A 27,769-nucleotide genomic window follows, 5' to 3' on the forward strand; every position below is an offset into this window, starting at 1 on the left:
TGCCACATCATTTCAGTGTAGCAGTGTGTTTTACTTATGTGGATATCACAGTGGTTGACAACAGAAATCATCCATAATTGCTAATTGATCCAAAAACAAATAGAAATGGTCGCGAAACCCAGGCGGACATCTCGCGATAACAATTGAACGCCGTGATTGGACGAGAGGTCGGTCACGTGAGATGGGGTCACTTGGCATTCTGGGACACAAACAGTGGTTTGGTATGAATAGCTTTAACAGCGTCAACAGCAGCAATTTCCACCGTGGAAGGAAGGCGACGAAGGGAAACTACAGCCAGCTTGCCAGAGAAAGAGCAAACTGTTTTTCCACTTCTGCGTCTCTTTTTTTCTGTCGCGCCGTTGTGCGGGAGGAGCTACGGCGGTGTGGTCTCTGAAATGCAACGGTGGACTTTATCCACGCAGCGAGCTAACGTTAGTTAGCTAACGACAGGAGTAAGTTAGCCTCGGAGTGATATATGCTAGTGCGTCAACGCTAGCTGTACGGCGGTGCTGCTGGAGTCGTAAAAGTTGATGTTCTTGCACCGCTTCGCATCTGGTCATCTCACTCCGAAGGACAATTGGATTGTTTTGTCATTGTGCTGTTAGCTCTCCCGCCCTGACAGCTCCCTCTGTTCACCGACTCTGCACTGAGCTGAGGGGGGTTACATCTCTGAATATGGCGAATGTTTCACACAGAAACTACAAAACTGGCACTGTTAAGTCGTTGGACTGGCACGTTGTCCAGCTAGTGTACCCGAGATAAACGTGCAATTTGGACAATTATGTAATGGCCAAGAAGAATGACGGATTTCATCTTCATATCTCGCTAAATGGTTGTTTTCAGAGTTGCATAGCGATGGGTTTCCACTGCTAAAAGCCACTTTCTGCAAAGTTCATGGTCACGTGCCTCTGTTGACGCTCAGCAAATCGATATTGCGAGACATGGACGCGTGCTGGACGTAAAAAAGGACTGTCTGGAAACCTCACACGTCACCAGGGGGGCTGAAAGTTTCACCTGAGCCTCGCCGCCGGCATTACAACATGGCAATGTCGGGGTCGACGACTGTGCAACTTTTTACCAAGCTTGTCAAACATGCGGTGGGCAAGGCGCAGATCCAGCTGAACCGCTGGCTGCAGAGGACCGCCACAGACGAGTGCGACAAGATCGACATCCTGATTTGCAGCGCTTTTGACGAGACAGGGGCCGCCATAGGGAAGTCGGATGGAGACCCCGAGGTCATCAGCGACACGGGGCTCACGACCTTCAGCAACGGTGGAGAGTTCAGGCACCCGTGCTGTATTACCACCTTTTGCTTCAAGAGCGCCCTGCTGGCATGCATCCTGACTACAGTGTGCTTCTCCTCCGTCGCGCTGGCTCGCCAATACCTCAAGGACCTCCTGCTCTGGGTGGAGAGCTTGGACAGCCTTGTCGGAGCCTTGCTGTTTATAGTTGGTTTGATTATAGTGTCGTTCCCGTGTGGATGGGGCTACATTGTTCTTAATGTGGCAGCTGGCTACCTCTACGGCTTTGTGCTGGGTATGGGACTAGTTATGGTGGGAGTTTTAATAGGCACCTTTGTGGCACACCTAGTGTGCAAACGACTATTGACTGACTGGGTGCTGAACAAGGTTGGGAACAGTGAACAGCTCAGCGCTGTCATCCGAGTGGTGGAGGGAGGAAGCGGACTCAAAGTTGTGGCCTTAGCAAGACTCACCCCGATACCATTTGGGCTTCAAAATGCAGTTTTCTCGGTGAGTATGAAAGCGTCATTACCATCTTTTCCCTCTCTCTTTAGACATTAGACGGTCATGAAGTGTGGACTGTATGGATTTAAGCAGAAAGGTCAATGACCCAGCCAGGCATAGAGCTCGTTAACATACTTGAGGACAGTTCAACAAATCACTTGCAGTCATAACAACCAAACCTGTGACCTTTTTTTAAGAAGGAAATTACTTCCTTATTGCTAGGCCAATCTAACACACAGAGGAATTCATAACTATCCAGAAACCAGCCTCAAGGAAGACACCAGAAGTATGATTTGTAGATGTTTTACTGAACATAATAGGTGACTTGTTACTACATTTTATAAGGCAGACCACAATTTTATAGCAGGAAAGAAAATACAAGATGTTAACTCAATCATGGACTCCCCCCCCCCCCCGTAAGATACGTCTGGTCATTGGTGAAGGCGATATACACCATGCCATCATAAAGCTAAGCAGTATCAGGACACTGCCTTTAGCTGCACTTCACTTAACCTGAAGCCTTTGACCTTCATACATGGCATGAATAATTTATAGTCCCTGACTACCCTTCTCAGTCAACTCATTGATACCTCCAAATGGTAAAAGCCGAACTGTATTGTAGGAAATCAGCTGAGAGGTCATGCAGCTTGAAAAATGTTATGAATTGAATGACTAGTGGAGAACAAACACCTGAGGGTGAAATTATTTTGTCATGTAGCCATACAGGCTTTCAGGCTTAGATTTTCAGAGCCATGCTGCTGCAAAACTCGAATCACTCTCTTGCAGCAGATTATATAGTACCTCTCACATGGCATGGTGCCTCACTAGTATCACATTTTCAGATTGGTTACCTTCACATAGCCATATGGCCTATATATATAAGCAAGTAACTGCAGAGGTACAGTTTTTTTAGTGTACACTTATACATCTGTAGATAAACTTAACATTTTCACCTGACGAATATCCAACTGGGATAAAATGTTGTCCATCTATATAAATTTGATTTCAGAATCAGTGTGCAGGCATTTTTCATCAATATCTATATGTAAGCACACATTTTCTCAGTTGAATTATGAGGCTGGTCAAATTGAATCTCAAGCAATGCATCGCTTAAGAATTACTAAAATATAACTAAAATAGAAATGTTTACAAGGATGAAGTCAGCAGAAAGGACGATTTACAGTTTATAACAGTTTAATTTAAATTTAGCCTTCTTAAACAACACCTCATCTCAGTAGCAGACTGTATTTGGTTTAAGTGAATAGTGACATTTCCATTTCCTTTAACTGAAACTGTTTTGAATACTACAGTGTTTTTTATGGAAACATATCTGGGGAGAGGAGAATCAAAATACTGTTCAAGGCAGAAACCAACAGACGCACTAAACATCCAGAAGTGGATGTGAAGAGGGGCGCTTGAAAGGCATTTATAGCTTAAAGCTTGAAGGAGTTGATGCACAGGCCTGAGGCAGGAAAGGGAAAAATAAGATGACGTAAGTGAGATTCACAAGCACAGTAATTGCACGTTGCAAAACCAGTATGTTTTCTGGGTTGACTGATTTACTCGGACATTTTTCGGGAGATTGGGTATTTGTTTTTGGCGTTTGACAGCTCTATATACACACACTCATAACAATAAATACCCACTTTGTGCAATTCCCCCACCTTTGGGAGGTTTTAAGGCTATAGTTTGTAGAAGTTTTATATTCGATTTTAAATATCGGAAACTGTTTCTAATTCTTTGTCAAACCCTATTTACATAGGGGTATGAAATATTAAACACTTTGTACAAAATAATATAACCCAATACAATAATGCCCCTAGAGCCTCCTAAATTACTATAGATTTGGCTTGATGCCTCTAAACTCTCTGTTGACGAGTGTCAACCGAAATTAGAAATACAATTGTACAGTAGTAATTATTACAGGGATACTGGATTGAGTGTCATTGCAGGGGTGAAAATCAAATTCCTGTTAAGTTATGATACCGTACTCTCATTGTAGTGGGCTGCCTTATCCAAAATCCTTTTGGTTTGTCTACATCTACATCCAGTGTGTTCATCTATAGAATTAATACCTTTTCAAAACGAGGATACAATAGTACAGTACAAACAGTTTTACATTTCAACATTAAATTAATGAAAGTTGTAGGGCTGCATTATTTTCATAATCAATTCATCTTAATTCATCATTTTGTTTTTAAAATAATAAACTAAATCCTAGACAGTTGACATGTTTATCTGGAGCAAGTTGCTATTTTTTTAACACTAATACATCAATCTCAGATAAGTGAAAATAGTAAAAAGCCAACAGTTAAGTGAGATAAGTGCTGGAAAACTGCTGACTGTAGGAACAAGAGGCACTGCTGGAGGGAAAAGCTTGTGCTGCACTTGTACTTTGACATATAGGTTGTTATTTGAGAAGAATATCATATTCATATCCTTTGGCTGTGACATAAGAGTTGAACAGTGATTATAGCAGGAGTCAGGAGTTGACCTGTTGGAAGTTGTCTTCCAAACTGGAGATCATCTAAATGAATTTGAATGGAGGATGAGTCTTAAGAAACTGGATTTCCACAAGTCTTTTTTTCAGGCTGGTGTTGAGTGCAGTACAGTACTAAAAGAATGCTGTGAATTATATATAGGAGTAACTTTAAGCTTCGAGCCATAATGTCCACAGGAATAACAAACCCAGCAGGTTGTTTTCTTTTGCCTGCCTGAATTAAATCACGTCTGTGTCTCACTTGTGTGAGGATCATGGCTCTTTCACTATGCGGAGGTGAAAGTGAGGTGACAAAGTCAAAGGGACAGACTATTTACACGGTGCTGCCCAGCTGCTTCTGCCGTCACTGGCTTTATTGGTGCACCACAATCAGTTTGCCAGAGTCAAATTAAAAGGCTGGCTAATTGACAGCCTTGTGAAATACTGTTTTTGCTTCTGCTTATAGGTCATTATCTACAGCGGAAAGCAAACAAAACTCTTTTATGAAAAGGATTGCTACTACAAAAGTGGGTTATAATTGGTATGCCAGTTCAGATTTGTCATATTTCCCTCGGGAAGTTTGAAGTTATGAGAGCTGTTTTTCTTTGAAAATGCAGCTTGACTCATTGTCATGACTTTTTGCTCCTGTTTACATAGTTTAGGTTTATAGATTTATAGACAAATATTTTGTTTTCTTTTTTAGTATTGCACCTGCATTATGAACGAGTTTGAACCTTATTTGATACACTCTCATAGCGTCAAGCATTAAGCAGCTACAGAGCCCGATATTTCCCAAAAACGGAGCCAAATGAGAGTGAGTATTTGACTTGTCAGGAGGCCAGAAACACTAATAAGATAATGCAACTCCTCTGTATTTGCTGGATTTGTGAATCCCAAATTGTATTGTATGTTCTTCTCCACAATAAAATGTGAAACTAATCATGACTGGGTACTAATAGGCCCGTGCTGGCTCACAGTGGAGTTATGCGTTGTCTGATCTGTCCTTGATAAGCACTTTCTGTGGATCAGGCTACATTTCACTGTGGCCCCCGCTTCTTTCTGCTGAAGTGGATGGTGCTACGTTATAGTGGGTAACCTTAAACGACACCAAGACTGCAGTAGAGAAAAGAATGGGATAGCTCAGGGGGAGAAGTTTGTGGACATATTCAAGTCCCTCGCTATGTGTATTTTATTAAGTTTTATTACTGGTCGATGGCCTGGCTACATCTCTCAGCTGTCATAACGAGGTGATGAAGAAATTGGTAAATTCTTCATGTGATTCCTCATGTATGGACACTAATTAAAGGCAATGTTTCCGCCTGTAATTTCACCCTGTTCTTCATCTTTCACTACAAAGGGTAAACCCTGTGTTTGTCCAGATAATAAAACAGCATTATAGTAGCAATGCCGAAATGTATTATGCAGTCAAGATACCCTACTTCCTGTTTTGTTTACAGACCTGCATTGCTACTGCTCTGAATAAATCAGGTCAAGCCTGGGATGGGGTGTTTTTTCACTTGAATTTGCACATCTGATACACAGGGCTTTCAGAAATGAGTGGGAGGTTCAGTGGAAATTCTCTGTGCAGTTATAAAAATACCGGCTAACCCTTCCCCGGACCAATATAATACAGCTGCATACACTAGATGCCTGCGTGAGAAGAGACTTCAGAGGACACATGCGTCACAACTCTGAGATGATGGCTGAGAGAAAGAGAATGCATTCCTTTTCTTCTTCTTCTGCAGCTCTCATGCCGTGTCTCAGAGATCAGCTGAAGGCATTTTCATTGTGTGGAGTTGACACATGACTGCTCCTCTTTCTAAGAGAAAGGCCTTTCACATGGTTAAGTTGAGGAAAGCATACTCAACTAAACATACTGAGAATGAACAAGTTGACATGACATTACCTTGATTTACAGGTTTTGATTACGTCAGTGTCCTGTGGAGTGTAACCTAGGCTAGTGTAATAACAAAAGAGTGTTTTAAGCACTGCGAGAAGACATAAATACATATTATCCAGCCCTGATCAGAATTTATCCCAGGCAGTGTCTTGCAGCAACACACCACAGACCCTGACACACGGTTATCAGCCTGTAGTCACAGTGCCAAGGTCACATTCTCACACATCGGCTTATGTCATCACTTCATCAAGGGATCAAGGGTTACAGCAAAGCAGGCCCTTGACAATATTTAGATTGTTGTTCAAGGGAAAAACACAAGCGGGAACCAATATGTTGCAGATTTTTTTTTCTGACCTCAAATTGAAGACATTTGCAGCTGCTTTTATTTGTCTTAAATCCCTTTTTTTAAGTTTGTAAGATGTTTTTCCATTTTAAGATTACAGACGTGTCCTTGCCAAACTACCTGGTGGCCTCCTCTGTGGGTCTGTTGCCCACTCAGCTTCTCAACTCCTACCTGGGCACCACACTTCGCACCATGGAGGACGTCATCGCTGAGCAGAGCGTCAGCGGCTACTTTGTGTTCAGCCTGCAGGTGAGCTGATGGTGATAATAGTGATTATAGTGTGATTGTACACATTTGTAAATGTCATCTTTTGTTGGTGGATCAGCGCTTTCTTCCAAATACATATTGTCTACCAAGCCTGTCAAATCCTATCTTACTGCACAAGCACTGACATCTGCCCCTCCCTTATGTCTTTAGTTACATAAACGCCTAGAGCAGGAATCCTAAACCTAGATATCTAGATATGCAAAATATGCCCACACTCCTGTTCAGCTAACTCAAAGAATGAATCTGCCAACACACAACCCCACCCAAACATGTTCAGCTCACATGTGTTCAGCGGCTGTTTCATAGTGCGAACCATGACAGGTTCACAGGGGTCAGAGGTCAAGGTTCACATTCAGATTAACGAGGTCTCAGGGTCTCATGCGGAACTGAAAGCTGTTGCTCCAAATCGACAACTGGCCTTAATCACACAAAAGCTTTTTTAAACACTGGTGGTGGGAAAACTCCACGTGGAAGAGTCCAGTTATCGCTTAATATTTTTACCAACCAGGATACATATCATACAATCATGCATTTGTTTCAATGACAAATGTAGAAACCAACAAAATATCAAGAATATAGGCCAGGCTAGCCGTTAAGCCCTGTTTCCAGTCTTTGTGCTACTGGTATCAGGAGAGGAAAAACGTGTGCATGTTAATAATTATGGTAATATTTTCGATAAATAATTTTGTAATGCACTGCAATCGATTGTTTATGCAGTTATATCAAATGTGTAACGTCTCATAGTTCAGTTTACCACCACAACAAAGATTAAAGCCACAAAAATGAAGAAAAAAAAAGCCAAACACGACATTGTGACTTCCTCGTCCGTCCTCTGCAGATCGTCATCAGCATCGGCCTGATGTTCTACGTCGTGCACCGGGCGCAGGTAGAGTTCAACGCAGCCATCGTTGCCTGCCAGATGGAACTGAAGTCGTCGCACATGAACGGCTCCTCCACCAATCACAGCGGCTTCACCTACTGCAGCAAGCGGGCGACAGCCAGCAGTGGAAACTGCATTAACGTGGTGTGACCACGAATCGACACACGAGGCAGTAGCTTGTACGACTCGCCACATTGCAAGACTGCAGGAGGTAACCCGTCTGAAACTTGTTGGCGGCGTGGTTTATAAATCTCCACATCATATTCTGGCCACCGTTGTGAGAAAACCCTGGAAGCGTATATCTTTAGTTGGTACAATGATTTAGAAGTGTGGGACCAGGGACCTTTTGGAGAGGCGGAATTGGTGCTGAAGGATTTGCGGTACATCATCTTGGGAGTATTTTTTTTTTTTTTTTTGCTAAGGTACTTCTTAAACTATTCTTAACTGAATTTTCTCTGTTACAAGAGATGTCAATGAAATGATGATGTTTAGAGATGTCAGAGGTGGCTGAGTGAGTGAGTCATTAAAAACAATAGCGTGGCATCAGCTGCCTGCTAACACTATGAATGTGCAATCTGGAGATTTCTAGAGAACCAAGGAATTGTTTTTCCATTTCAGTGTCAAAAGAATGCCAACCTATGCACCTTTCTTTCACACGTCATCTGATTTGTTTTATTGTAAGATTTATGATTTGTCTACATCGGGTACGAATTCACAGTACAGTTAATAAGGGCCTTATTAATATGTATGAAAGATTAGGCTTTTTAAGTCCAGTTCATTTTTTAAGTGTCTTATTTTTGGACGATGGAGAGAGAGGGTGAAAGCTCTCATCAAGCATTACTGTGATTTCTGCTGGCTTACGACCACATCAGCTGAATTGGCTTCGTCTGCCTAGAAATCATTTTGTCACTCCTGCAGTTTTGATAAGAGCAGCTGGGGAGGAGAGCAGATTTCACAGCGGGAAACTCAGGAAAGTTTCTGCCAGGAAAGTTTTAAGTGCGGTGAGATCAGCCCTTCGGTAGGACAGCCACATGTTCTGTTCCGGAAAGAGTTCCACATCGAGCTTAAACTAAGATGTCAAGATTTCTTCTCAGTGTTTCTTATTCATTTTCATGTGATTTTACTACTTTTTTTTGGGGCTGTGAGATTATCATAGTTATTACATAGTTTTTGCTTAAAGGAAATCCAGTGTAAAATGGATTTTGGATATGTTGAGCATGATAATGAGGTTGAACATTCGTTGGGGGGCGATGTGAGAGATGCCTCTATCGCTACCACTTTTAGCATTTTGGTAGCATCGGCTAAAAACAGCCTAGTTAGAAGCCTCAGATAAGCGTTTTTTTGTTTTTGTTTTTTGCTCCTTTGAACTTATTATCATGCTTAACATATCCAAAATCTTACATCTTACACTGGATTTCCCCGTTAAGTTGGTAGTTTTAACAATTATGTGCAATACATCAAAGAATGGTGACAAAATGGCATGAATGTCCTATTTCAGTGCTGAAACCAAACTAATCAGAAAGGCTCTCATGCATCAAAATAACACAAACCTGAGTCTTTGTTTGTTTCAAGAAGAAAAAAAAAGGCTGTTATTTTTTTTATGTGCCATAATTTGATACAGTTTATCAGATGCCATGACACTGGCCCCATCTGAGCTACATGTGACTTATGACTGACTTTATTTTATGAATTAATATTGCTGGTAACAATATAAATGTTTTTGTGTTTTAGCTCTTAATAATACATCAGATTTCTCATACTGTAGGTTCTCTGGCACAGTCCACTACAAACGGTTAAACTTGGAAGGGGTTCGGTTGGTCAAAGGTTGGAATTGATGTGTCTCAGAAGCCGACAATCAAACACAACATGGACACTAAGTGATGAATGTGAAATTTTTTTATTTTTACATGAATTATTGCGATGCTGCTCCTCATTCTGGTTGAGGAATAATAAGGGCTCCTATATGAAATATCCATCTATATCCCTATATTTGTAATGCTGGCACAACTTTTTGTTAGTACATTTAATTTTTGTACTATTGTTTTTTCTCTTCTTCAAAGGCAGATTTAATGTTCACATTCCATGCTGTCAGTCCTTTTAATGTTGGTTGAAAGGGCCCCATCCTGTCTGAATTCAGCAATAACGTTTGAAAGTCAAAAGCAAAAAAATATTATAGAAGTCCTATCAATACGATCCTTTGCCAACTGTTGGGAAAAGCTGGAATATCTTCTGATGTTAAAGATGTAAAAGATGCTTGTAAACATTTGTTTTTCTTTTAAAATGGCATTTGATTTCCAATCAATCCATGTTTCACTGTAAGGTTAAGTATTAATATTCCCAGCTTTGTGTTTCAGTGTTCAACCTGCCTATTACCTCCTCCTCTGAAAGACATTTCTGCGCTGCATATGATGTGGAAGAGACACAAAAACATATGTGATCAGGACAGCTTCATTGATTATCCGTAGCACCTTCTTTGGAGAGTCCCTAAACCTGCTGATCGCCTACTGATGTGTAGCGATCGACCTCTCACTTCTGTCACATGAAAATCTTCTGAATCCAACCCAGACATATTTTCCGGTTTCCTACTTGAATGAAAGTTTACATACAGAGACATGAGTACATTTTATGACTGCGATATTTATAAAATCTACCCACAGCTCTCAGTTTCTCATTTTTTGTTTATTTTTTATGTCTTGGAAATGTGTTTTCCTGTAAGGCTTTCACCTGACAGAAGTGTTTCCCTACCCTCCAAACAAAGTGTAATTCAATGAAGCTGTTTGGCTTCCACTTTAAAGTGGACATTAAACCATGTTTAATACAAAAACATTTGATCATAATAATTTAGTCTCTCCTCTGGTATTTTGAGAACTTGAGATTGTGGGGGAAATGAGCAGTTTTACAGTCGAGGCTTTGGTTCATCTTAGGTGGGCTCTACTTAACTTAGATATAGTTATGCAACAACTGATTCCTAAGGGAAGTATATTTCATAGACGCCTACACAAGACCTCAATGTGGGTGAAAACTGCACACACAACTGGACTGTTAAGGAGGAGTACCGTGTGGTATCATTAACTTAAAGGGTCACATTAAGGGTCTCGTTTGGTGCTATGAAATGCAATACTTCCCATCTGTATCAAGTGCATTACACATATACTGTATTTTGTAATACAGAGAATTTTACAGTGTATAAATTGATATTTATCGCTGTACAATGCTTGTTCAGTGTTATTTATGAGAGAGAGAGAAATAAAACCAGACTTTGTTACAAAGTTTTGTTCTGCTATTTTTTAAATTTTTACTTGCACTGTTTTAATGCCGGAAGGCATTATGTTTCTTGCCATTCTCATGATTTCAGTGACTCAGGAACGCCCGGAGGCAATTCTTTCAAAATTGGCCCCATCGTCCAACTGGCCTCAAGAATAAAATGATTAGAATTTGTTTTCACAGACGTGTAGCTGATTACTTCATACATTTAATCCTTAATCCTTTGAGCTGCCACACATTTCACAAAATCCTTCCCCCCCCCCACACATCAAAACCTCACCTCAAACTCTAATACGAGTCCATTAGTATTACCTGGCGTCATCCTCAACCATTCGAGTGATGGAAGACAAAATGTACTCGCTCAGAAGGTTTCCCCTTATCTTGCAAACCTCTAAATAACTGCCAGTCCTCAAATATGCAGCAGAAGCAGCGGCCGCACTGTACCGCCAGAAATAATGCTGGCTTCTGGGGCAGTTTGTCACAGCAATTTTAAAACGCAGTAGTGATGGATGTGGCGGTGGTGATGTAGAGCACCACTTTACGCTTGCCCTTGCCCTGTCTGTGACAAGCTATCTGTTCAGGGGGAGGTGGGTTGTTTGTGTGGATGGTGTTTGAAAGACGTGGTACAGATAGATCCTGCTTGTGAACAGTGCAATGCCCATGTAAACACACACACGCAATATCAAGTGGCCCACAGTCAACTAGTAACACCCCGAATACAACAGAAATCCAGAGGCATCCCAGCCACGGCTTAGCAATCAAACAGTAGCAGACTAGACTCTTCTCGCGTTTTCTTTCTTCCTCTGTTAGCAGGAGCTGCAGCACAGATGTGTCTGCTGCTCTTCACGCAACCCACCGATCTCTTCCGGCCTCGGGTCAGATCTGTGTCTGATCCATCATCATCCAACCCTGCCTGGAAGGACAAACCTCATCCCAGAGCCTCCCCGCCAGCACACGGATAACGTCCACACAAAACCAAGAACATTCATTTGACGGGCCTCAAATGAAAAGCCCTGCATCTCACTGAGGGCTACGTTTTTGGAGCTCTAGACGTACATCTGTGAGGCTGTCGGTGCTTGACAAAAACAAACACACATCTCCAAGTGAACTTGTAAAAGAAAAAAAAATGTGGTGAGTGAAATTTATTTTTTTAATATGTCTACGCAGCCTTCCAGAGGGACATTTTTGGCATTGGATGTTTATGGAAATGTCAATAGGCCTCCAACACAGAGGGATCATGCTCAAGGCAGATGGATAGATCACATGACTAATTTATTGGCACAAACAGCTGTTGCTTCCATCTGTACATGTATGACCTGCTGAGGTACAAAAATAAGCTCTTAAGGACACTAGGACATACATTTTACTCAGACTTCTGACAAGTGCTCGTCATCCTACTTGAAGCTAGGATCAGTTTATTTCTTGTTATACAGATATTGTATTGGTAAATGTTATCGTCACAAAAAAAAGAGTCCTGGTTCCAGGTCCTCTAATGTAAGTATTTCTGCCTTTCTTTTGTCAAATTTAATGTGAATTTCATTGTTTTAATGGGACAAAATTATTAATTAACTGTGTTTTATACAATCAACATAACGAGCAGGAAAAATGTATAAAATGGTCAGAATTGTGGCACCACAGTGAAGCTTGCATGACAGTATTCAGGCTCACATATATGTAGATTGACATGTTTTGGGCTTTAGGTCAACGTATTAGAGCTGGACAGACTTGGCTCATGTGTCCTTGATAATCAAGAACCAGTCAGCGGGTAACAAACGGGGGAGGGAGGCATGTTCTGATGACGCCTGCTCCCAGGGAAGAGTCGCATCTGTGTCCTCTCCTAAGGTCAGCTCCTCTTCACTGTCTGACTGCGCTGTAAAATCCGTGCTGTCTGCTCATCGAGCAAACATGAAAACACTCTCAGATCTGAAGGGTACATCACAGAGAGGCGAGGGACACGTCTCGACAACGTGATGGCAGAGACTGAGGCGGAGGTTACATCTGGTTAGGGGGTACAACTGAGGTCATGATGTAGATTATAGGTGCTATTGAATCCTATTATCTAATAGACATTTTTTCACAACACACATTTTACATGACATTGCTAGAAAAAAAAGCTGTACTAATTATATAAATCAGGCCTGCACTCTTTAAGCTTTACAGGTTTTGGATCCATGTTTCTGTGGGTTGAATCTGCTGCAAATGCATTAACAAATTCAGCATGTGTGTTCAAACTTGTGTCTAAAATTTCATAGCTTAGCCTACAATTGTGAGGAATTTGCTGTTGGGTCATATTTTATTGACTTGTGGCTTCAATTAAATGATGGAATGGTTAGGGTCAAGTTGAATTTTTATTTATTTCATAAATTATTTAAAAATGTTGAACCAAAGACTTAAAGAATTGCAATTGAGCTCTGTAATGCTCTCTAGTGGTCAGATATCAGTACTACACATACACAGCAGCACAAGCTTTTACATATTTTTACATTTATTGGTGCTTTCTACATTTATTTAGCAATTTTACACAAAAGCTTGGAAAGAAACATCAACAAGAGACTCATTAGAAGATAAAACTCCTCAAATCAAAATATAAAAATGACAGTTAAAGCAAACAGATGAGGTGGGATAATCTTCTTTCAAAGAAACTGTTTCAGGTGACCAGCTGATCACAAGTTTTAACTGGCACGTTTCAGGTTGTTTTGTGCATTTTTTTACACAGGGCTGAAGCTGCAGTAGATTCCCCAGTGATCACTAGTGAAGCGTCCACAATCCAGCTTCTCCAGCCCCACCAGGGCCATGTGGTCAGGGGCCAGTCGTGGGACGCCATCTTTGGTAGCCGGGCGAAGGTAGACTCGGTCGAAGCGGCAGCGACTGACGTAAGGAAGAGTCTTGTTGCTGTTGGCTTTGGTGTCCCATGTGTAGCGGCAGTGCTCCTGCTTTCCCAGCTGCTCCCACACATCGCAGACAGTGGAGGGCAGGCCCACCATGGCAACCTGAGATGGACCTCAATAATTATTAAATGAGCTACACTGTGTGATTGCATGTATAGGGGAAATCAAGTGTAAACACCATTGCTGCAGCCTTTTTCCTTTAGCAGTGACATCACACATGATACCAAGAAAATTGACTCACCTCAGTGTCCCTCAGGTTTGTATCTCCTCCAAACAGGACGGTGACATCGTCCGGTGCCTCTCTCATTCTCTGCATCACCACTCGCAGCTGTTTCATCCGTTCCCCTGCATGGGCTTTACAGCTCTCAAGGTGCGATGTCATCAGACACAGCTTCCGACCTTTGAAAGTCACCTGATTTCAGAAGAGCAAAAGTACAACTTTGTATCAACTAAGGTGAGCTGAACAAGGCCTTGAGTATTTGGATTGAACTATGTGTGCACTAACCTGAGCTACAAGCAGATTCCTCAACATTTGAGTTGTGGGGTAAGCTACTATCTCGCTCTCCACAAATTTGACTCGTGTCTTCTTCAGCATCATCCCAGTGAAGTAACCATCTTCACCACCTGGTCAGCACAAGTAAAGAGGATAGTTTAAACATCGCAGTTTATTACTTTTTGTATTTAAGTACAACATACTGTGTACAACGGTAGTCAGTTGATAAACAGAAAGTAGAGTGCATAAAAGGAGCAGAGCATACCTTCAATGATTAGGTAGCTGACTGCCCGTTTCTTTAAGTACTGGACGTAAGGTGGGATGAGCTCTTGCAGGAACACCACGTCAGGAGTGTATCTACACGAAGACAAGATTCAATGTTCAAATTCTATCTGCCTCAGCATCTTACACATTGTATCTCCAGGGTTTGGAGCCCACAAATCAAATATCAAGTCCCAGATTATATACACAATCTTACAAGACTAAGAAGGAGCACAAGCCTCTGGCGCGCTCTCCGAGGTTGTCTGTATCAAGTCCGTCCACGTTCCAGGAGATCAGTGACAGTTTATTGTCGTCTTCCTCTGGGGGTTTGTGTGAGGAGGCTGGACTGTCTTCAGTCAAATCTATACTGGGAATATTTCCAGACTGTTAATGCTTTTGGAGTTGTTAAACATATGCTGCCTACTACCGAAATAATTGTGACTCGTCCACACAAAGTAGGGAAGGACGGTAGACCTACCAGTCTGGAGGTTTTTCCTCAACTTTCTGCCTCTTTGTTTTGGGAGTGGTCTCACTTTCTGGAAAATCTTCTTCAAAGACTCTCTCCAAATCAGCCTCAAAGAATGAGTTCAAAGCTTTCTGAAAGACAAAAGACGGGAAATGCTAAGATTTTCATGACACCCATAACAGATAAGTAAACATGTTAGCACTTTTTAGCCTTACATGTTGAATCATAATTAGCAATACTCAGTGAAATAAACTTCAGCAGCTTCCAATTGAACAATAAAGTTGCCATATCTGCCACCAGCTGTAGCATTCTTTATCTAGCTACAGCAGTATGCTAGCAAAGGAATACAACATCTGAGAGTTGTCTCCTGTACCTCCATCTCCCACTCATTTTCAGCCAGGTAGCACTGAGCCACGGCGCTATCAGTTCCTGTTACTGCAGCGAACTCATCGCAGAGGCGACTCCTGTTTCGTTCCACATTAGAAACCGACGGTTTGTCCGAGTCGGATGCAGAAGCCATGTGTAGTGATGTTATGATTTGCGTCGAGGCTTCGAGGCATGTGTCGAGAATTTCGGCTCCTCCCCCAACGAAGCTCCGTGTCGAGATCTGATTCACCTCGGCAAAATGACGTAGCATATGACGAGCGAGGCTTCGTTTCGGGCTATTTTTTCGCGATACAGGTACCGCGGTGATACAGGTTTACAATTGGCGGGACATTATGACTATAAAAATGCCTCATACACGAATACTAACTCGTGGGCTTATCAGTATTCTTATTAATTATTCTTATATATTCTTATACATCATTATTATAAAAATGGGCACATTATCAAAGCATTGTAGGTTCAAATCCAAGGTGGAATTGCAGTGTTGGCCTACCACTTTGACTAATATATCACTTTATCATTATTATTATTATTATTATACATCATTATTGTAATTATTACTACTGCTGGTCATACTACAAAGACACAGTGGTGTAGCGGTTAAGAAGTTGGATTTGTTGTCAAAGTGTTGCAAGTTCGAATCTAGGATAGACCTACAACAATCCACCCCCATGCATCCATTACTTATATTACAAATGATTATTATTATATATCATTATAAGTATTACTCCTATCTCATGTTTCGGGTGGTGTAGTGTCTAAGGACTGAGACACATTATCAAAGTGTTGTAGGTTCAAATCCAAGTCTGTGGTTTACCAAATGACTTAATTTCTATCTTGAGTTCAGAACTATTTATGAAAGGCACACTCACACACATGTATCACCAAGATGACTTTAATTCTCAAATGATTTGATGTTGGATCGGCACAGCAAACATCTTATGTTAGGTTGATTGGAAACTCTTTTACTTTCTTCATAATTTCATTCACCACTAGGTGTCCCTAGCGTACATATTTGAAGCTTTGGGGTCGAACCACTTTGGTGGTTCATCTGGCTGAGAGGCTTTGATGTTTCAAGAGGCTTCATCTCACCATCACTAGCCATGTGTTCTCAGCCCCGAGTTTAAATGACAGAACAACACAAGAAACTTAGACTTTGGCAAACACTAGCCCTTGTTTTTCTCAGCAAGTTAGCTCTTGTGCATCAGTGAAAGGCTTCCGGCCGGGTACATTCGCCAATTAGGTCACAACAAATACCGTCGTAGCAAAAAACAGCAACCTTACTTTATACAATTCAACGTGAACAACGCTACGTTGTATGTACAACTAATAATGAGTAACGCCACAAATGTTTTACTGTTTACTTTCTTAACCGCATTTATAGCCAAAGATGGAAACGCAGTTTAGCACACGATTTATGTTTCGCCCGGACGATTTATCACGTGTCGACTGGTTTGACCGCAACAGTTTCCGGTACGAAGTAAATGCAAGTTTGACATTGGTTGCGTTTGAGTTGCTCGCTTTAAATATGGGTTCGCTGTCTTTAAATTCGATAAAACAGATAATGAGATTTATGTCAGAGACCCCGTCCTTCGAAAGAGTCATCGGCAAGGTAAAATACGTATTCTTTGACATTTATTGACCGTTTTAAGATGTATTATTGTGACTGCTTGACGCTTGTATTGCTCGTTTTCCAAACACAAATAGTGACGTAGCCGCATATCTTGCACATTGTTGCGCCGTTAACAGCAAGTGTATGTCCCCCTCAGGTGGGCATTTTGTCTGCCAGCCCGGGAAAGTTGGTGTGCGAGATGCGGGTAGACGAGGAGCACACCAACCGAGGAGGGACGCTCCACGGCGGGTTGACAGCCACCCTGGTCGACTGCATCTCCACCCTGGCGATCATGCACAGTGAGAGGGGAGCACCGGGAGTCAGTGTGGATATGAACATATCGTGAGTGCATGAACAATGTAATAGTAGTGTAAATACATAATAATACTGTTACTACTGCTGAGAAAGTTTTCCTTTCGATGTTGTTGTTTTCTTTCAACCAATAGCCGTAGGTTATTATTATCCTGAAAAAGCCTATATGACCCGGATGCCTGTATTACGAAGCGAGTTCAACATACAAGGGGTATCTTTTTAAGTAACCCTAACAACTGCAATCAAAGAAATAAGGAGGTGTTTGCAGCATTTGACCAATCGTAAACATGGATCATTGGGCAGCAGACCAGCATATTTAAATTTTCACGTACGAGGAGCAAACCATAATGCAGAAATATGAAGTAAAACATGTAATACAAGCTGCAGCGTAAGTTACCATGGCGATGTACCCCGGTAAGAAGTGAACCACCATAGTAGGACTGAAAACCCAGATTTAACCTTGAAGTAACCTCGCTAACCCCAAGTCCTGCTTCTTAGTACAGGCCTCCGGTCAGGGTGAAGATTAACTAAAACAACTGTGAACAAATGTCAATGTCTTACAGATACATGAATGCTGCCAAGATCGGAGAGGACATACTCATCACGGCTCAGGTTCTGAAGCAAGGACGGACACTAGCCTTTGCCACCGTAGACCTTACCAACAAGGCCACAGGGATGCTCATAGCACAAGGGAGACACACGAAACACCTTGGCAGCAGCTAAATCGTCTCAGCGGCCGTCTGGAAGGGCGGACTCACACTAAATAAATGAGGCCATTTACTAGGGCCAGTTGATCCGTACTGTGATTAGTTTCCAAGACGCGCTACCTCAAAGTCATCACCATACATAACACAGAGAACATGACTGTAACTTTACTGACAAGTCACATCTGCACATATTTGGTAAACACTCAACCTCTGGATCAGAGCATGTTAGCAGAGCGGATATTGGAAAGCGCAGAATGGCATTTTTATTATAAAAGGACGGAGCGCCGCACTATGTCCCTGTCCAATTCCGCTCCATACCGCTCACACCATGAGTCCAAAGCACTTTATCATTGAGCGATAATTAGGGGAACAGCCTAAAGACACCTCTTCCAAGCGTGGCGGGGCCAATGAAGTGTTGTTAACAAAACGGCGCAATCTGGACATTAATCGTGCCTGGTCACAGTACGGATGGCCTAGTGTGAATGCAGCCTAAATCGCATCATGTGTACAAAAAAATGAAGTGAGTGCAACAAACCCTTGTTTGCTGGTTACTTCATTTTTGTCGTTACCACTGTTTGTCTTCAATAGTTGAAGAGGAATGAAATATCTGAGTCAATCCTGACCCAACTACTGTATCAATGCTTCTGTTTCATGCACATGCAATAAAACAAATAGACAAAAATATGCTTTCAGAATTTGCATTGTATTGGGATATGCTCAGCAGTATTGATTTGAGAATCAACAGAAAAAAAACAGAAGTTACACGCCTTATACCCTTTCAACTGAACACACTGAATCAACAAGGAGCAAAATTATATGTACTATGTACTTCATATTCTTTGACAAGCAAGTCCAATTTTAATTTGATGAGCATGGCAGCTAATTATCTTCATTTTAGTAGGTCAAATTAAACAAATCTGTTCACTTTCAGCAAATTTTGTTAGGCAAGTTAAACATTTAGTATGTCATCATTTCAGTTTCTCACCAACCCACATCCCAAATAAAACAAAACATAAAACATCAGATTTCAGTAGCTTAAATGAATGGTGCATGAACGGCTTGAATGGTGACAATGACCTTCAACATCTAACCAACACGTCTCATCTTTGTGTACAATGCCTTTCAAGCCACTCAAGATTTTAGCAAAGGCCTGCCTAGCATGTTTTTAGAGGAAAGCAAATGACAGCAAAACATTTTTTAAAAGTCCAGCAAAAAAAATCTAAGGCGGTTTTAAGAAGCAATACCTACACCATATGATTTGACAAATATTGTTCATCTTGTTTTCTTTGCTTATACAGGTGTTTTAACACCTATTCACACCTGTCCTTGGTCAAAAGATTGTGTAAAGTTGTTCTAGAAACCCCAATGACATTACAAACAAGCTTTAACAATCCTTTCTTATGACAACAAGGATATAAAACACGTCCATCTGAGAACCACCGTGAAGACCTGTGTATTGTTTGTTCCTGTTTTGATGCAACATAAAGAGTTCCTTCAATGACCGGTGCTGTTGACAGTGCGGCTCCAAGAGAACAACCAACCACTCAAAATCAATGTTCGTGCAGGTTCAAATGAACAAAAAATGGATGAATGAGTAGGAGGGAATGAAGAGGGAATAAAAGAAAGAAAAAATGGGGAAACCAATCCAAAAATTGCAGAGTGAAGAGGAGGAGGAACATTGGGAGCATGAGGAGGGGAAAAAAACAAGAATGGGAACTGAATCAGCTTCAGGTCAGAGAGGGGAGAACGTTTAGGTAACAAAAAAAAAAGGGGGGAGATCCAAGCACAAGTTCAAATCTTTTAAAAGGAAACGGGTGGAGATGAGTACATCAATTTGCTTCTGAAGGCTTAGGCAGGAGGGAGGGGAAAGGTTTTCCCTATGTGGCTGGGTGATGCAGGAAGCCTTAATCAGGCATGTATGGGCGGAGGTGATCCTCGATGTCTCCCACACCCCAGCAGGTCAGCTGGTCTTGGGGCAAGTACAGGCAGAGGCTGCACAACTTGAACACTGTGGCCTTGGTTTTAGGAGTCTGCCAGAGATGTGGACAGAGAACATTTGTAAAGAAGTGTGTTAGTCCCCCCCGTCTTCAGTTTTTCAGATCAGTAACCTTATCATTTAAGTGAACGGACTCACCTGTAAGTGCTGTCTATCCATGAAGAGAAATACAGACTGAGTTGGGTTGTTCATGACCATTCCAGCCTTGTCTTTACGACCCAAAGCATGCAAGCACTGCTTCTCGTAGTCTCCATGATGAAATTCAAACTTGGCCTGTAAATCAGAGAAAGCCTTGTGAACCAAGGAGTAAATTTTCTTCCATAGACTAGGGCAGGGTGATATACGTTAATAGATTAATTAATTATTAAATTCATATTTCTTGACACTGTAAAATGTCTCCGAAAAACCTGGTTATTACAAGAAGGTTTTTCTCATTTTAAAAATGTATAAATTATTATCATGACAATAGCTGAATGTGATTGCCTCTATATTTGAAAATATGCAAAATGACTCAGAGTCTTGCAAGTGAGCAGTTCTTTTATAATTCTCGCTCGACTTTTTTTATGCAAGCACTCTTGCAAGCACTTTGCAGGAAAAAATGAACAAGCTTGCAACAAAGTAAAGAAAAGGAATTGTAACCGACTACCTCAGGGTTATGTTGGCTAGTCGTAATAAGACATTTGAAGATGCTACCTTGGAAAATGTAATGGGCTAATTCACAGTTTTCTGACATTTTATTAAGTAAATGATCATTTGATTAATCAAAAAGTAATTTGTATTGTCAACATACATCTTGCCTAATTGATAATGAAAATAACCATTAGGTGCAGATCTAAATAGAATCCAAATAACAAGGGTTTTTAACATTTACAGGCTGAGTAATCTGAACAGATGCAAAGTTCTGACCTGAACAGGCCTAAAGGGTTCATCATCGGCCCCCTTCCATCTGGAGAACAGCAGACAGACAATCTTCTCTATATCGTTGCGTGGCCAAAGGATGAAGTCCATCTCCTGTGTGCAGCCTATCACATCCTATGAGAAGAGAGAAATATGTAAAACACAGCTGGACTTTGTCTTCTTCAAGCTATCCCCTGCTAAGACGTTGCACTGACTTACCCTTCGCATTGACTGGTATCGGGGGGCGTGTAGTTGCACTACATCTTTTTGCAAGAGTTCTATTGAACTCTCGAGAGAGTAGCTGGAGTCTCGCACACCTCGTAGGATGTTTTCTTCATAGTTGTTGGTCATCACTGGCACCACTTCAGCTACCTCAAAAAGTGCAGACTTCTTCTTCTGTAATGACAAAACACAGGTACAAAACACATTTTAAGTCATCATTTATCTTTGGCCATATAATAGAATGTAATATCTTAATTAGACATTTAAACATACAATGAGCAAATGCAGGAGAGAATTATGATAACGTATGGGAGAAGTGTGATTTAAGCTTGTGCCAATACTGTATTCTTTTATTACTGACAAACCTTTTCTTTGAAAACGAAGGCTATATAAATCTTGAAGTCAAACTGATCAGCCAAAGATTCCCTTTTCTTCCGAAGTTGAGCTCGTAGTCGATTTCTGGTTTGATTTCTTCGTGAAGTTGGGTCCCCCATGGTTAGATTTTGATGGTAGTGTCTCCTTCTCTTGTGCAGAATATTTTAGCTAGATCCTCTACTTTTGTATTTATACGTTGGATAAAGGATGGAGCTAGCTACCCTTCGCAGAAACAACGCATCAAACAACTCTAGATCTATAAAATACCCACGACAAACTGAGAAGGTCAACAAATCTGAAACAAAACTAAGTCATTTTATTTATTTTTTTGTAAAAGGGCAGTGTTGAGGAGGGGAATGGTCAACAAGCTAAGACTACATCTCCTTATTACTTGTTCAGAAATCCATCTTTTAAGACATGACTTTTAAAGCCAAATGAGCTATTTTTTTCAACCTGCCATCGAAAAGGGATAACAACGGAGATTTCAATGAAAGAGCAACTCAAATTTGACTAACTTTTCTTCCGAGAATGTTACTGAACTCAACAAAAACGGCCGCTACTGTAAAAACACATACCGGTAATATATTTTTGCTCGTGAAATTGAGGGCTAGAGACTAGCAAGCAGACAGGTATATTATTTGGGTCATTTCAAAGTCCCTCATCCATGGCTATCGTTTTGTGTTTGTTTCTCTGTAGATACAGCGTTATGTGCGTGTTACAGGCGGATCGGGGATACAGACGAACATGGCAGGTAAATACAGATGCCAGGAGATATTGGCACCGGGTAACATCGAAGACTACTGCGAAAGTACCTTGACATTTCCTCGACTTTTACTGCCAATCATTTGGCCCAGGGCCTGCTGTGCTGCCACGGCTGATAGTCATGGTGTGGGCGTATTTTTAGCACACTAGCTAAGGTGAGCTAGCAAGCTAATCTAGGCATTCACTTCCAACACTAGCTAGTAGTGAACCGACGATAAAGCTACATCTTATCTTCTGACTGATTGGCTTAATTGAGGCCCATGTGTGGCTGGCTAGCTAACGTTCAGTCATCTTTCTACGCGTTTACATTTTCTCGCCAGGTTCAATGCGACTGCCAGTGTTGTGAGAGTCAAGAGACCTGCGGGGCTGACCGACTAACTGGTTTTGCTTGTGCTCAGCATTTTAGCTAGGTATAGTGTGCTTCAGTCGTGTCTTGTCAACAACTTCATCGAGAAAAATTAGCCAGGGACTCAACTAGCCAACCAACGACAGACGCGGAATGGCAAAAATAAACGTTAGCTAAACAAAATCGCCCCTTTCCACGCCGGATATTTCTGCGCTTGTTTTCTTTCTCTTCTTTTCTTCAGTCGTCACAACCTCCGACTCGCCCTGCCGCATGCCATGTCAAGATAAATCGACAATCCAGCTGAAATCCTCCGTTCTTTCAGTCGACATGTGGCGTGTTCTGTCTCCCGGCGGGCCCATATTTAACGGCGTGTCGTCCAACGTTTGTCCGTTTGGTTCCTTTGTGTGTTTATTGGACAGCTGGTAATGGCACACACGCAAACTCGACGACAGCCTCCCCAAAATGGCTGCGCACACAGTCAACTACAAAGATGTGACGTATGTTGACATGTGACCGCACGAGGAAAAAAAAACAACCGCACGACCTTTCTCGGGAGTGACGCCTTTACCACGTGACTGAGTAGGCCTATTTAACCCAGTGGCGCGAGTTCTGAGAGAAAAGAATACTCTCTCAACCGTTTAGCAACGAAGCGTTTTCAGCGGTAAGTCGGAACAAAGTTTTATCGACTTTTGTTTTGCCCTAACTGTATATTCTACATCTGCTGCTGTTTAAGTGTTGCTAACGGCAGCTACCTTTGCATTGGCATTAGCTGTTGGTTCTTAAATTATCGTGTGTTTTTTAGCTTTAGTTGAGTAGGGTTTCTAACGTAACCAACTTCTCCTACAGCGGTAACGACACTTTACGATAATCTTGCCTTTTAACGACAGCATTACACTTAACGAATGTCCTTTCTACAATCCAACGTTACTAAACTATTAACGCAGCTACTAATCTTTAAATGTACCTTAATTTATTTCGGAAGTCCCCCGTGTGTAATGTTGAGTAACTTCCTGTACACATTTTAATGAGCAGTGTTTTTTTTTTTTTTTTTTTTTTAATTTATATTTTTCACCTTCAGGTATCTTGAAAGAAAATGAGTTTCAGTGGAAAGTTAAAACACAGCCAGCAGAGGTCTAATGAGAATATAAAGGTGAGTAATTTGAATTAAATTTGTCCTGTTTAGAAACGTGTCCCCCTTTTTTTTATATGTAACTGGTATATGGGCAAGAGAATGGAAGGATATGCATCATAACGGTTAAATGTATCAAAAAAAGGGGATTAATTATAAGTTTAGTTTCTTTCTCCCAGTAAATACTAGCTATGACACACACTCGCACATATTTGTATGGATGGCACAGCAGAAATGCATTGCTTTTTTTCTTTCTTCCCATACATAAACATTGTCTCCCTCACAGCTGAAAATAAGAAGGCTCATCACCTCTTATTGGTGTGAAACACACAAGCAGTGTTGTGAAGCTGTGGCCAAACATTAACAGGCTGGGCATGTTTGCTTGTCTATAATGAGCCTTGAGGAGTCACTTTCCCACGGCTCCTGGAAGAATTTGTACCCTGTTCTTACACCTCTGTACGTGACGGCAGTGTTGCAAGCCACTACACTTATGCCCTCTGCCATGGTGACAGTGTAACTAGAGTAAAGCATGTAACGTGACTCTAAGCCCTGCTGAATAGAGACTTTGAAAATGAGAACATGGATCGTTAATTTCCCTTGTGACTCAATGAGCCAAAATGCATCTGGTAATGGTTAAGGCTCTTTCCTATTGTTAAAGGTACACCAAGTAGCGCTATTTGAGCAGAATTCACTGATTGACCGTAGCGGTAGCCATTTTTCTTACTGTATCACAGCGGTTGAGTTCTAAAGCACAAATGCATCCAAACCCTGCGTGCTCTGGCATGTGAACTGTATTTCAGGCCTGTGAAGTCTGCTCCTTGGTAGATGGAGGCATGTCAAAGCAGCTGTATTTGACCTGGGAACGAGACTGGGCTGCAGGTCCTGCTTATTGGCTGGTGGTTACACCCCACATGGGATCAAAGTGCCCTTTGCTTATGCCCGAAAGGGTTCCAAACGACAAAATTAAAGACTGCCGGCAGATGCTAGGGTCTCTCCAGATGCTGACACCGCCACACGTCTAGTGGATGACTAGGTTATTCTTGCGTAGTTTTTAGGAAATTGTTGCATGTGTAATAATTATATTTGCATTGTGATCTACTCTGCTTTAAGGTAACACTGAGTTTGTCTTCCCCATCCAGAGCTTTTTCAGTCCATCTCAAAAGGCAATGGGAGGCCCCAGGCCAACCCTGCAGGTTCTTCAACCCTCGGCTGGCAACAAACCTTTCGGAAGGTCAGCTCAGGTATGCATTGGTTTTATGCAGGAAATCTGTTATTTGCATTAATCGATTCTTTGTATAGAATTTTCCACTAACCGATGAGTGATCTGTATTTATGTTCAACATTTAAAAGGCTTCTAAATTATATAATTCTGTTTTTAGGTGGGAAAAGTCATTCCAAAGAGGAAACAGTGGAGCGCCGAACAAACAAGAGGTCCAAAGAGGGTTAAGGCAGAAGTCAAATCTACACAAACTGAAGCAAGCCATTGTTCGACAGATGGCATCTCCAATGAAGCATATGAACTTATGGTTGTAGGTAGGAAGTCATAATCATTCCATGCATAATTATGTACTCTATCTCTGTATTATACTCCATTTGAACTACATTTCTGTCTCTATTGTAGAAACCCCACCTTCCACTTACTGGAAAGAGATTGCAGAGGAGCGTCGGAAGGCCTTGTACAATGTTTTACAGGAGAACGAGAAGGTGAGTTAATCGCTCAGAGATGGCTAATGTTTAGCTGTCACTTGACTTGTTCCCACGCTCCCACTGACTCAACCATAGCTACACCTAAGTACACATTGAAAATAGTTTATTGAAGGATTGTCACCTCCTTTATGATTTTGCTTTTTAGTTTGGCATAGAGGAATTGGAAATTTAAAATATCCATGGCTTATTTTATCTTTTGGTTGGCCAGTGATTACAGCATTGTCTTTTCGGCTTTACCTTTCTCCAAGCTTAATGGTGTGGACTTATTTTTTATTTATTTTTTTAAACCAGTTGCACAAAGACATTGAGGCCAAAGATGAACAGATAACGGAGCTAAAATGTGAAAATGAAGAGCTGCAGGAGCTGGCACAACACGTACAGTACATGGCTGACATGATTGAGGTAGGTACACTGGTATTCTGTGATTTCTGTATTTAATTGCTTGTCTTATACATAAAAATTACCGTGTTTTAACTTCACGCCTTGCTGCATGAATCTTAAGCTAAATTGCAAGAACAAGCATTTTAAGTAACTTGTGTGCTAACTTGCTGTACTGTATCTTTTTTTCCCTTTTTTATAAAAGAGACTGACGGGCAAGAGTCCAGAAAATCTAGAAGAACTGAGGGAGATTGCTCTTGATGAGGAGGATGAGCATGGCCAGAGTGAGGAAGAAGATGATGCCGATTATAGTCTGTGTGTTTCAGAGGAAGATGAGACTACAGATGATGAAGAGACTTCAGACCATGAAGAAGCTGGGACCTTAGGAGAGCAGGCTTGAATGAACCTACACTCGTACATCATGAGACTTTGATCTGTTCATACAGAGCCGTTTAGCTTTTGTGGTGTGCTTTGGCGGCAACCAGTGGCTCCATTTCACAGAGCTGGCTGTGCAAAGATATTTACTTCAAACTGCAATAGTCTTGAAATGCTTGAATTTTATATTTTTAAGCCTTGGGCTGATTTTTATTTTTGGTTTAGCTGTACATTCATTTCTTAATGGGGGGGGCTGCCTGGCTAAATTCACTTCTAAATGTGGCCTGGACCATGGCTCACAAGTATTTTGGTTTACACTGTAAACTTATGCAATGTTATGCAATTTCTGTGCAATGTTATGACTTTTTGTACATAAGTCTAATGTGAAATAAACTTCTGTGGGTTTAAAAAAAAGTTTGTCTCTGTAAAGAAATTAGTGTGTTGTGGTTGGCGTGTCTGTGTTGCCCCGCTACTATAGGCTACAGTGTTTCCCCTACCATTGTACAGGAGACCTGCCGCCAGGCCAAAAAAAAAAATCAATATGCCAAAAATAAGCCACCTATCAATTCATTCATAAATCATTTACATTAGGAGCGCCTCCGCGCAGCCAGAGGCGGCGCCAGAGTATTTTTTCTGGTTCAACTACGGTGGGGCTAACTCATACGACGGTGGGGCTCAAATCAATGTCAGAATTTCAATGTGAATATATAACAACACCCAGTGGCGCTGCCAGCCGGAATCCAGTACGCACTGGGAGGACTTTTTTTGAAGATGGGGGGGGGGGGGGGGGAATTGATGCTGCTGAACCGGGCCGGATTTGAGAGGACGATCGCGCGTGTGTGCGCAATTACGCATAGCGTGTGTTGGCCCCTCTCCACTACACAATACAGCTCGGCTCTAGTCTCGTCACCTCTCTGCTGCTGAGCACTGTGGGCCGAGCCGATGCATGTCTCTCTCCCCGGGCCGGCAGAGTTATCATACCGTACTGTGCGTGCGTGTCCTCCAAGCGTGTGTGTGCGTGCGTGGAGTGCTCACAAGCGTGCGCTTGTGTTTAGGTCGGGGATGGAGGGCACAAAAAACTATTTGCACCGGGGCCTATCACCATGATATACACTACTGATTTCACTGATACTGAAAACATTAGACCCGAGTGGTCATCTTCCCCTGCAGGTGTCAACGGTGCGTCCGTAGTTTTATCCAACACGCCCGCCACCGCCATCTGTTGTTCCGTCCGACGACGTTTAAAAACAAATGTATCCATGATCAATTTTGACCAGCTTACTAACGTTAACTTAACGTGAGTGACTATAAGCCGCTAACGCGAACTGCTAGAGCCAGGTAGCTTACAAACTAGTAGCCTGCTGTCTCTGTGTCGAGCATACACTAAAAGCGGGCTCACATGAGTGACGTTGACGTACAGACAGTACAGTCTGTTAATGAACCCAGATCAGTGACAAACCCAGATCAGTGACAGTTGTCATCGCAGCTGCCTGAATGCCGTTACGACGTGACGTGGTGGTGCTGTTGAACTCCGCACTTTTCACATGGGAGAGAGAGGGGGATGTGACATGTATCAAA

At 41.8% G+C, this 27,769-nt stretch overlaps 5 protein-coding genes across 5 annotated transcripts; 3 read left to right on the top strand and 2 right to left on the bottom strand.

The window, feature by feature from the left end:
• Window positions 1-237: 237 nt before the first annotated feature.
• Window positions 238-10,883, top strand: tmem64 (transmembrane protein 64). The gene is made up of 3 exons (XM_084032369.1): window positions 238-1,751; window positions 6,561-6,716; window positions 7,573-10,883. The coding sequence occupies exons 1-3, from the start codon at window positions 1,041-1,043 to the stop codon at window positions 7,762-7,764; spliced, it is 1,059 nt and encodes a 352-aa protein (XP_083888495.1). The 5' UTR covers window positions 238-1,040; the 3' UTR covers window positions 7,765-10,883.
• Window positions 10,884-13,303: 2,420 nt separating this feature from the next.
• On the bottom strand, window positions 13,304-15,506 carry tdp2b (tyrosyl-DNA phosphodiesterase 2b; the record flags this gene model as incomplete). Its single annotated transcript, XM_084031556.1, has 7 exons — window positions 13,304-13,868; window positions 14,008-14,178; window positions 14,272-14,390; window positions 14,525-14,616; window positions 14,738-14,887; window positions 14,999-15,117; window positions 15,360-15,506. 7 exons carry the CDS (start codon window positions 15,504-15,506, stop codon window positions 13,587-13,589), a joined length of 1,080 nt encoding a protein of 359 aa, XP_083887682.1. The 3' UTR covers window positions 13,304-13,586.
• Window positions 15,507-16,829: 1,323 nt separating this feature from the next.
• acot13 (acyl-CoA thioesterase 13) lies at window positions 16,830-18,421 on the top strand. The gene is made up of 3 exons (XM_084031577.1): window positions 16,830-16,985; window positions 17,143-17,327; window positions 17,861-18,421. The coding sequence occupies exons 1-3, from the start codon at window positions 16,902-16,904 to the stop codon at window positions 18,018-18,020; spliced, it is 429 nt and encodes a 142-aa protein (XP_083887703.1). The 5' UTR covers window positions 16,830-16,901; the 3' UTR covers window positions 18,021-18,421.
• A 265-nt stretch (window positions 18,422-18,686) lies between these two features.
• On the bottom strand, window positions 18,687-23,036 carry cUnh6orf62 (chromosome Un C6orf62 homolog). The gene is made up of 5 exons (XM_084031573.1): window positions 21,485-23,036; window positions 21,117-21,293; window positions 20,907-21,032; window positions 20,139-20,273; window positions 18,687-20,034 (listed from the first exon to the last, which is right to left on the bottom strand). Exons 1-5 carry the CDS (start codon window positions 21,611-21,613, stop codon window positions 19,909-19,911), a joined length of 693 nt encoding a protein of 230 aa, XP_083887699.1. The 5' UTR covers window positions 21,614-23,036; the 3' UTR covers window positions 18,687-19,908.
• A 121-nt stretch (window positions 23,037-23,157) lies between these two features.
• On the top strand, window positions 23,158-26,596 carry gmnn (geminin DNA replication inhibitor). The gene is made up of 7 exons (XM_084031567.1): window positions 23,158-23,263; window positions 23,681-23,752; window positions 24,871-24,972; window positions 25,111-25,264; window positions 25,353-25,435; window positions 25,730-25,840; window positions 26,022-26,596. The coding sequence occupies exons 2-7, from the start codon at window positions 23,696-23,698 to the stop codon at window positions 26,214-26,216; spliced, it is 702 nt and encodes a 233-aa protein (XP_083887693.1). The 5' UTR covers window positions 23,158-23,263; window positions 23,681-23,695; the 3' UTR covers window positions 26,217-26,596.
• The last annotated feature ends 1,173 nt before the right edge of the window (window positions 26,597-27,769 follow it).

The sequence above is a fragment of the Eutrigla gurnardus genome (genome assembly GCF_963514095.1).
Source record: "Eutrigla gurnardus genome assembly, chromosome: 17".
NCBI lineage: Eukaryota > Metazoa > Chordata > Actinopteri > Perciformes > Triglidae > Eutrigla > Eutrigla gurnardus.

What these genes read in the sequence shown, in the direction of transcription:
- gmnn (XM_084031567.1), top strand. Translation starts at nt 23,696, where the DNA reads ATGAGTTTCAGTGGAAAGTTAAAACACAGCCAGCAGAGGTCTAATGAG. An exon ending in TTTTACAGGAGAACGAGAAG is followed by an intron (nt 25,436 to 25,729) that starts GTGAGTTAATCG and finishes TTTTTAAACCAG; the next exon opens with TTGCACAAAGACATTGAGGC. An exon ending in ACATGGCTGACATGATTGAG is followed by an intron (nt 25,841 to 26,021) that starts GTAGGTACACTG and finishes TTTTTATAAAAG; the next exon opens with AGACTGACGGGCAAGAGTCC.
- cUnh6orf62 (XM_084031573.1), bottom strand. Translation starts at nt 21,613, where the DNA reads ATGGGGGACCCAACTTCACGAAGAAATCAAACCAGAAATCGACTACGA. An exon ending in GATACCAGTCAATGCGAAGG is followed by an intron (nt 21,033 to 21,116) that starts GTAAGTCAGTGC and finishes CTCTTCTCATAG; the next exon opens with GATGTGATAGGCTGCACACA. An exon ending in AACCCTTTAGGCCTGTTCAG is followed by an intron (nt 20,274 to 20,906) that starts GTCAGAACTTTG and finishes TCTGATTTACAG; the next exon opens with GCCAAGTTTGAATTTCATCA.
- tmem64 (XM_084032369.1), top strand. Translation starts at nt 1,041, where the DNA reads ATGGCAATGTCGGGGTCGACGACTGTGCAACTTTTTACCAAGCTTGTC. An exon ending in TTCAAAATGCAGTTTTCTCG is followed by an intron (nt 1,752 to 6,560) that starts GTGAGTATGAAA and finishes TTCCATTTTAAG; the next exon opens with ATTACAGACGTGTCCTTGCC. An exon ending in ACTTTGTGTTCAGCCTGCAG is followed by an intron (nt 6,717 to 7,572) that starts GTGAGCTGATGG and finishes CGTCCTCTGCAG; the next exon opens with ATCGTCATCAGCATCGGCCT.
- acot13 (XM_084031577.1), top strand. Translation starts at nt 16,902, where the DNA reads ATGGGTTCGCTGTCTTTAAATTCGATAAAACAGATAATGAGATTTATG. An exon ending in TCGAAAGAGTCATCGGCAAG is followed by an intron (nt 16,986 to 17,142) that starts GTAAAATACGTA and finishes TGTCCCCCTCAG; the next exon opens with GTGGGCATTTTGTCTGCCAG. An exon ending in AGTGTGGATATGAACATATC is followed by an intron (nt 17,328 to 17,860) that starts GTGAGTGCATGA and finishes AATGTCTTACAG; the next exon opens with ATACATGAATGCTGCCAAGA.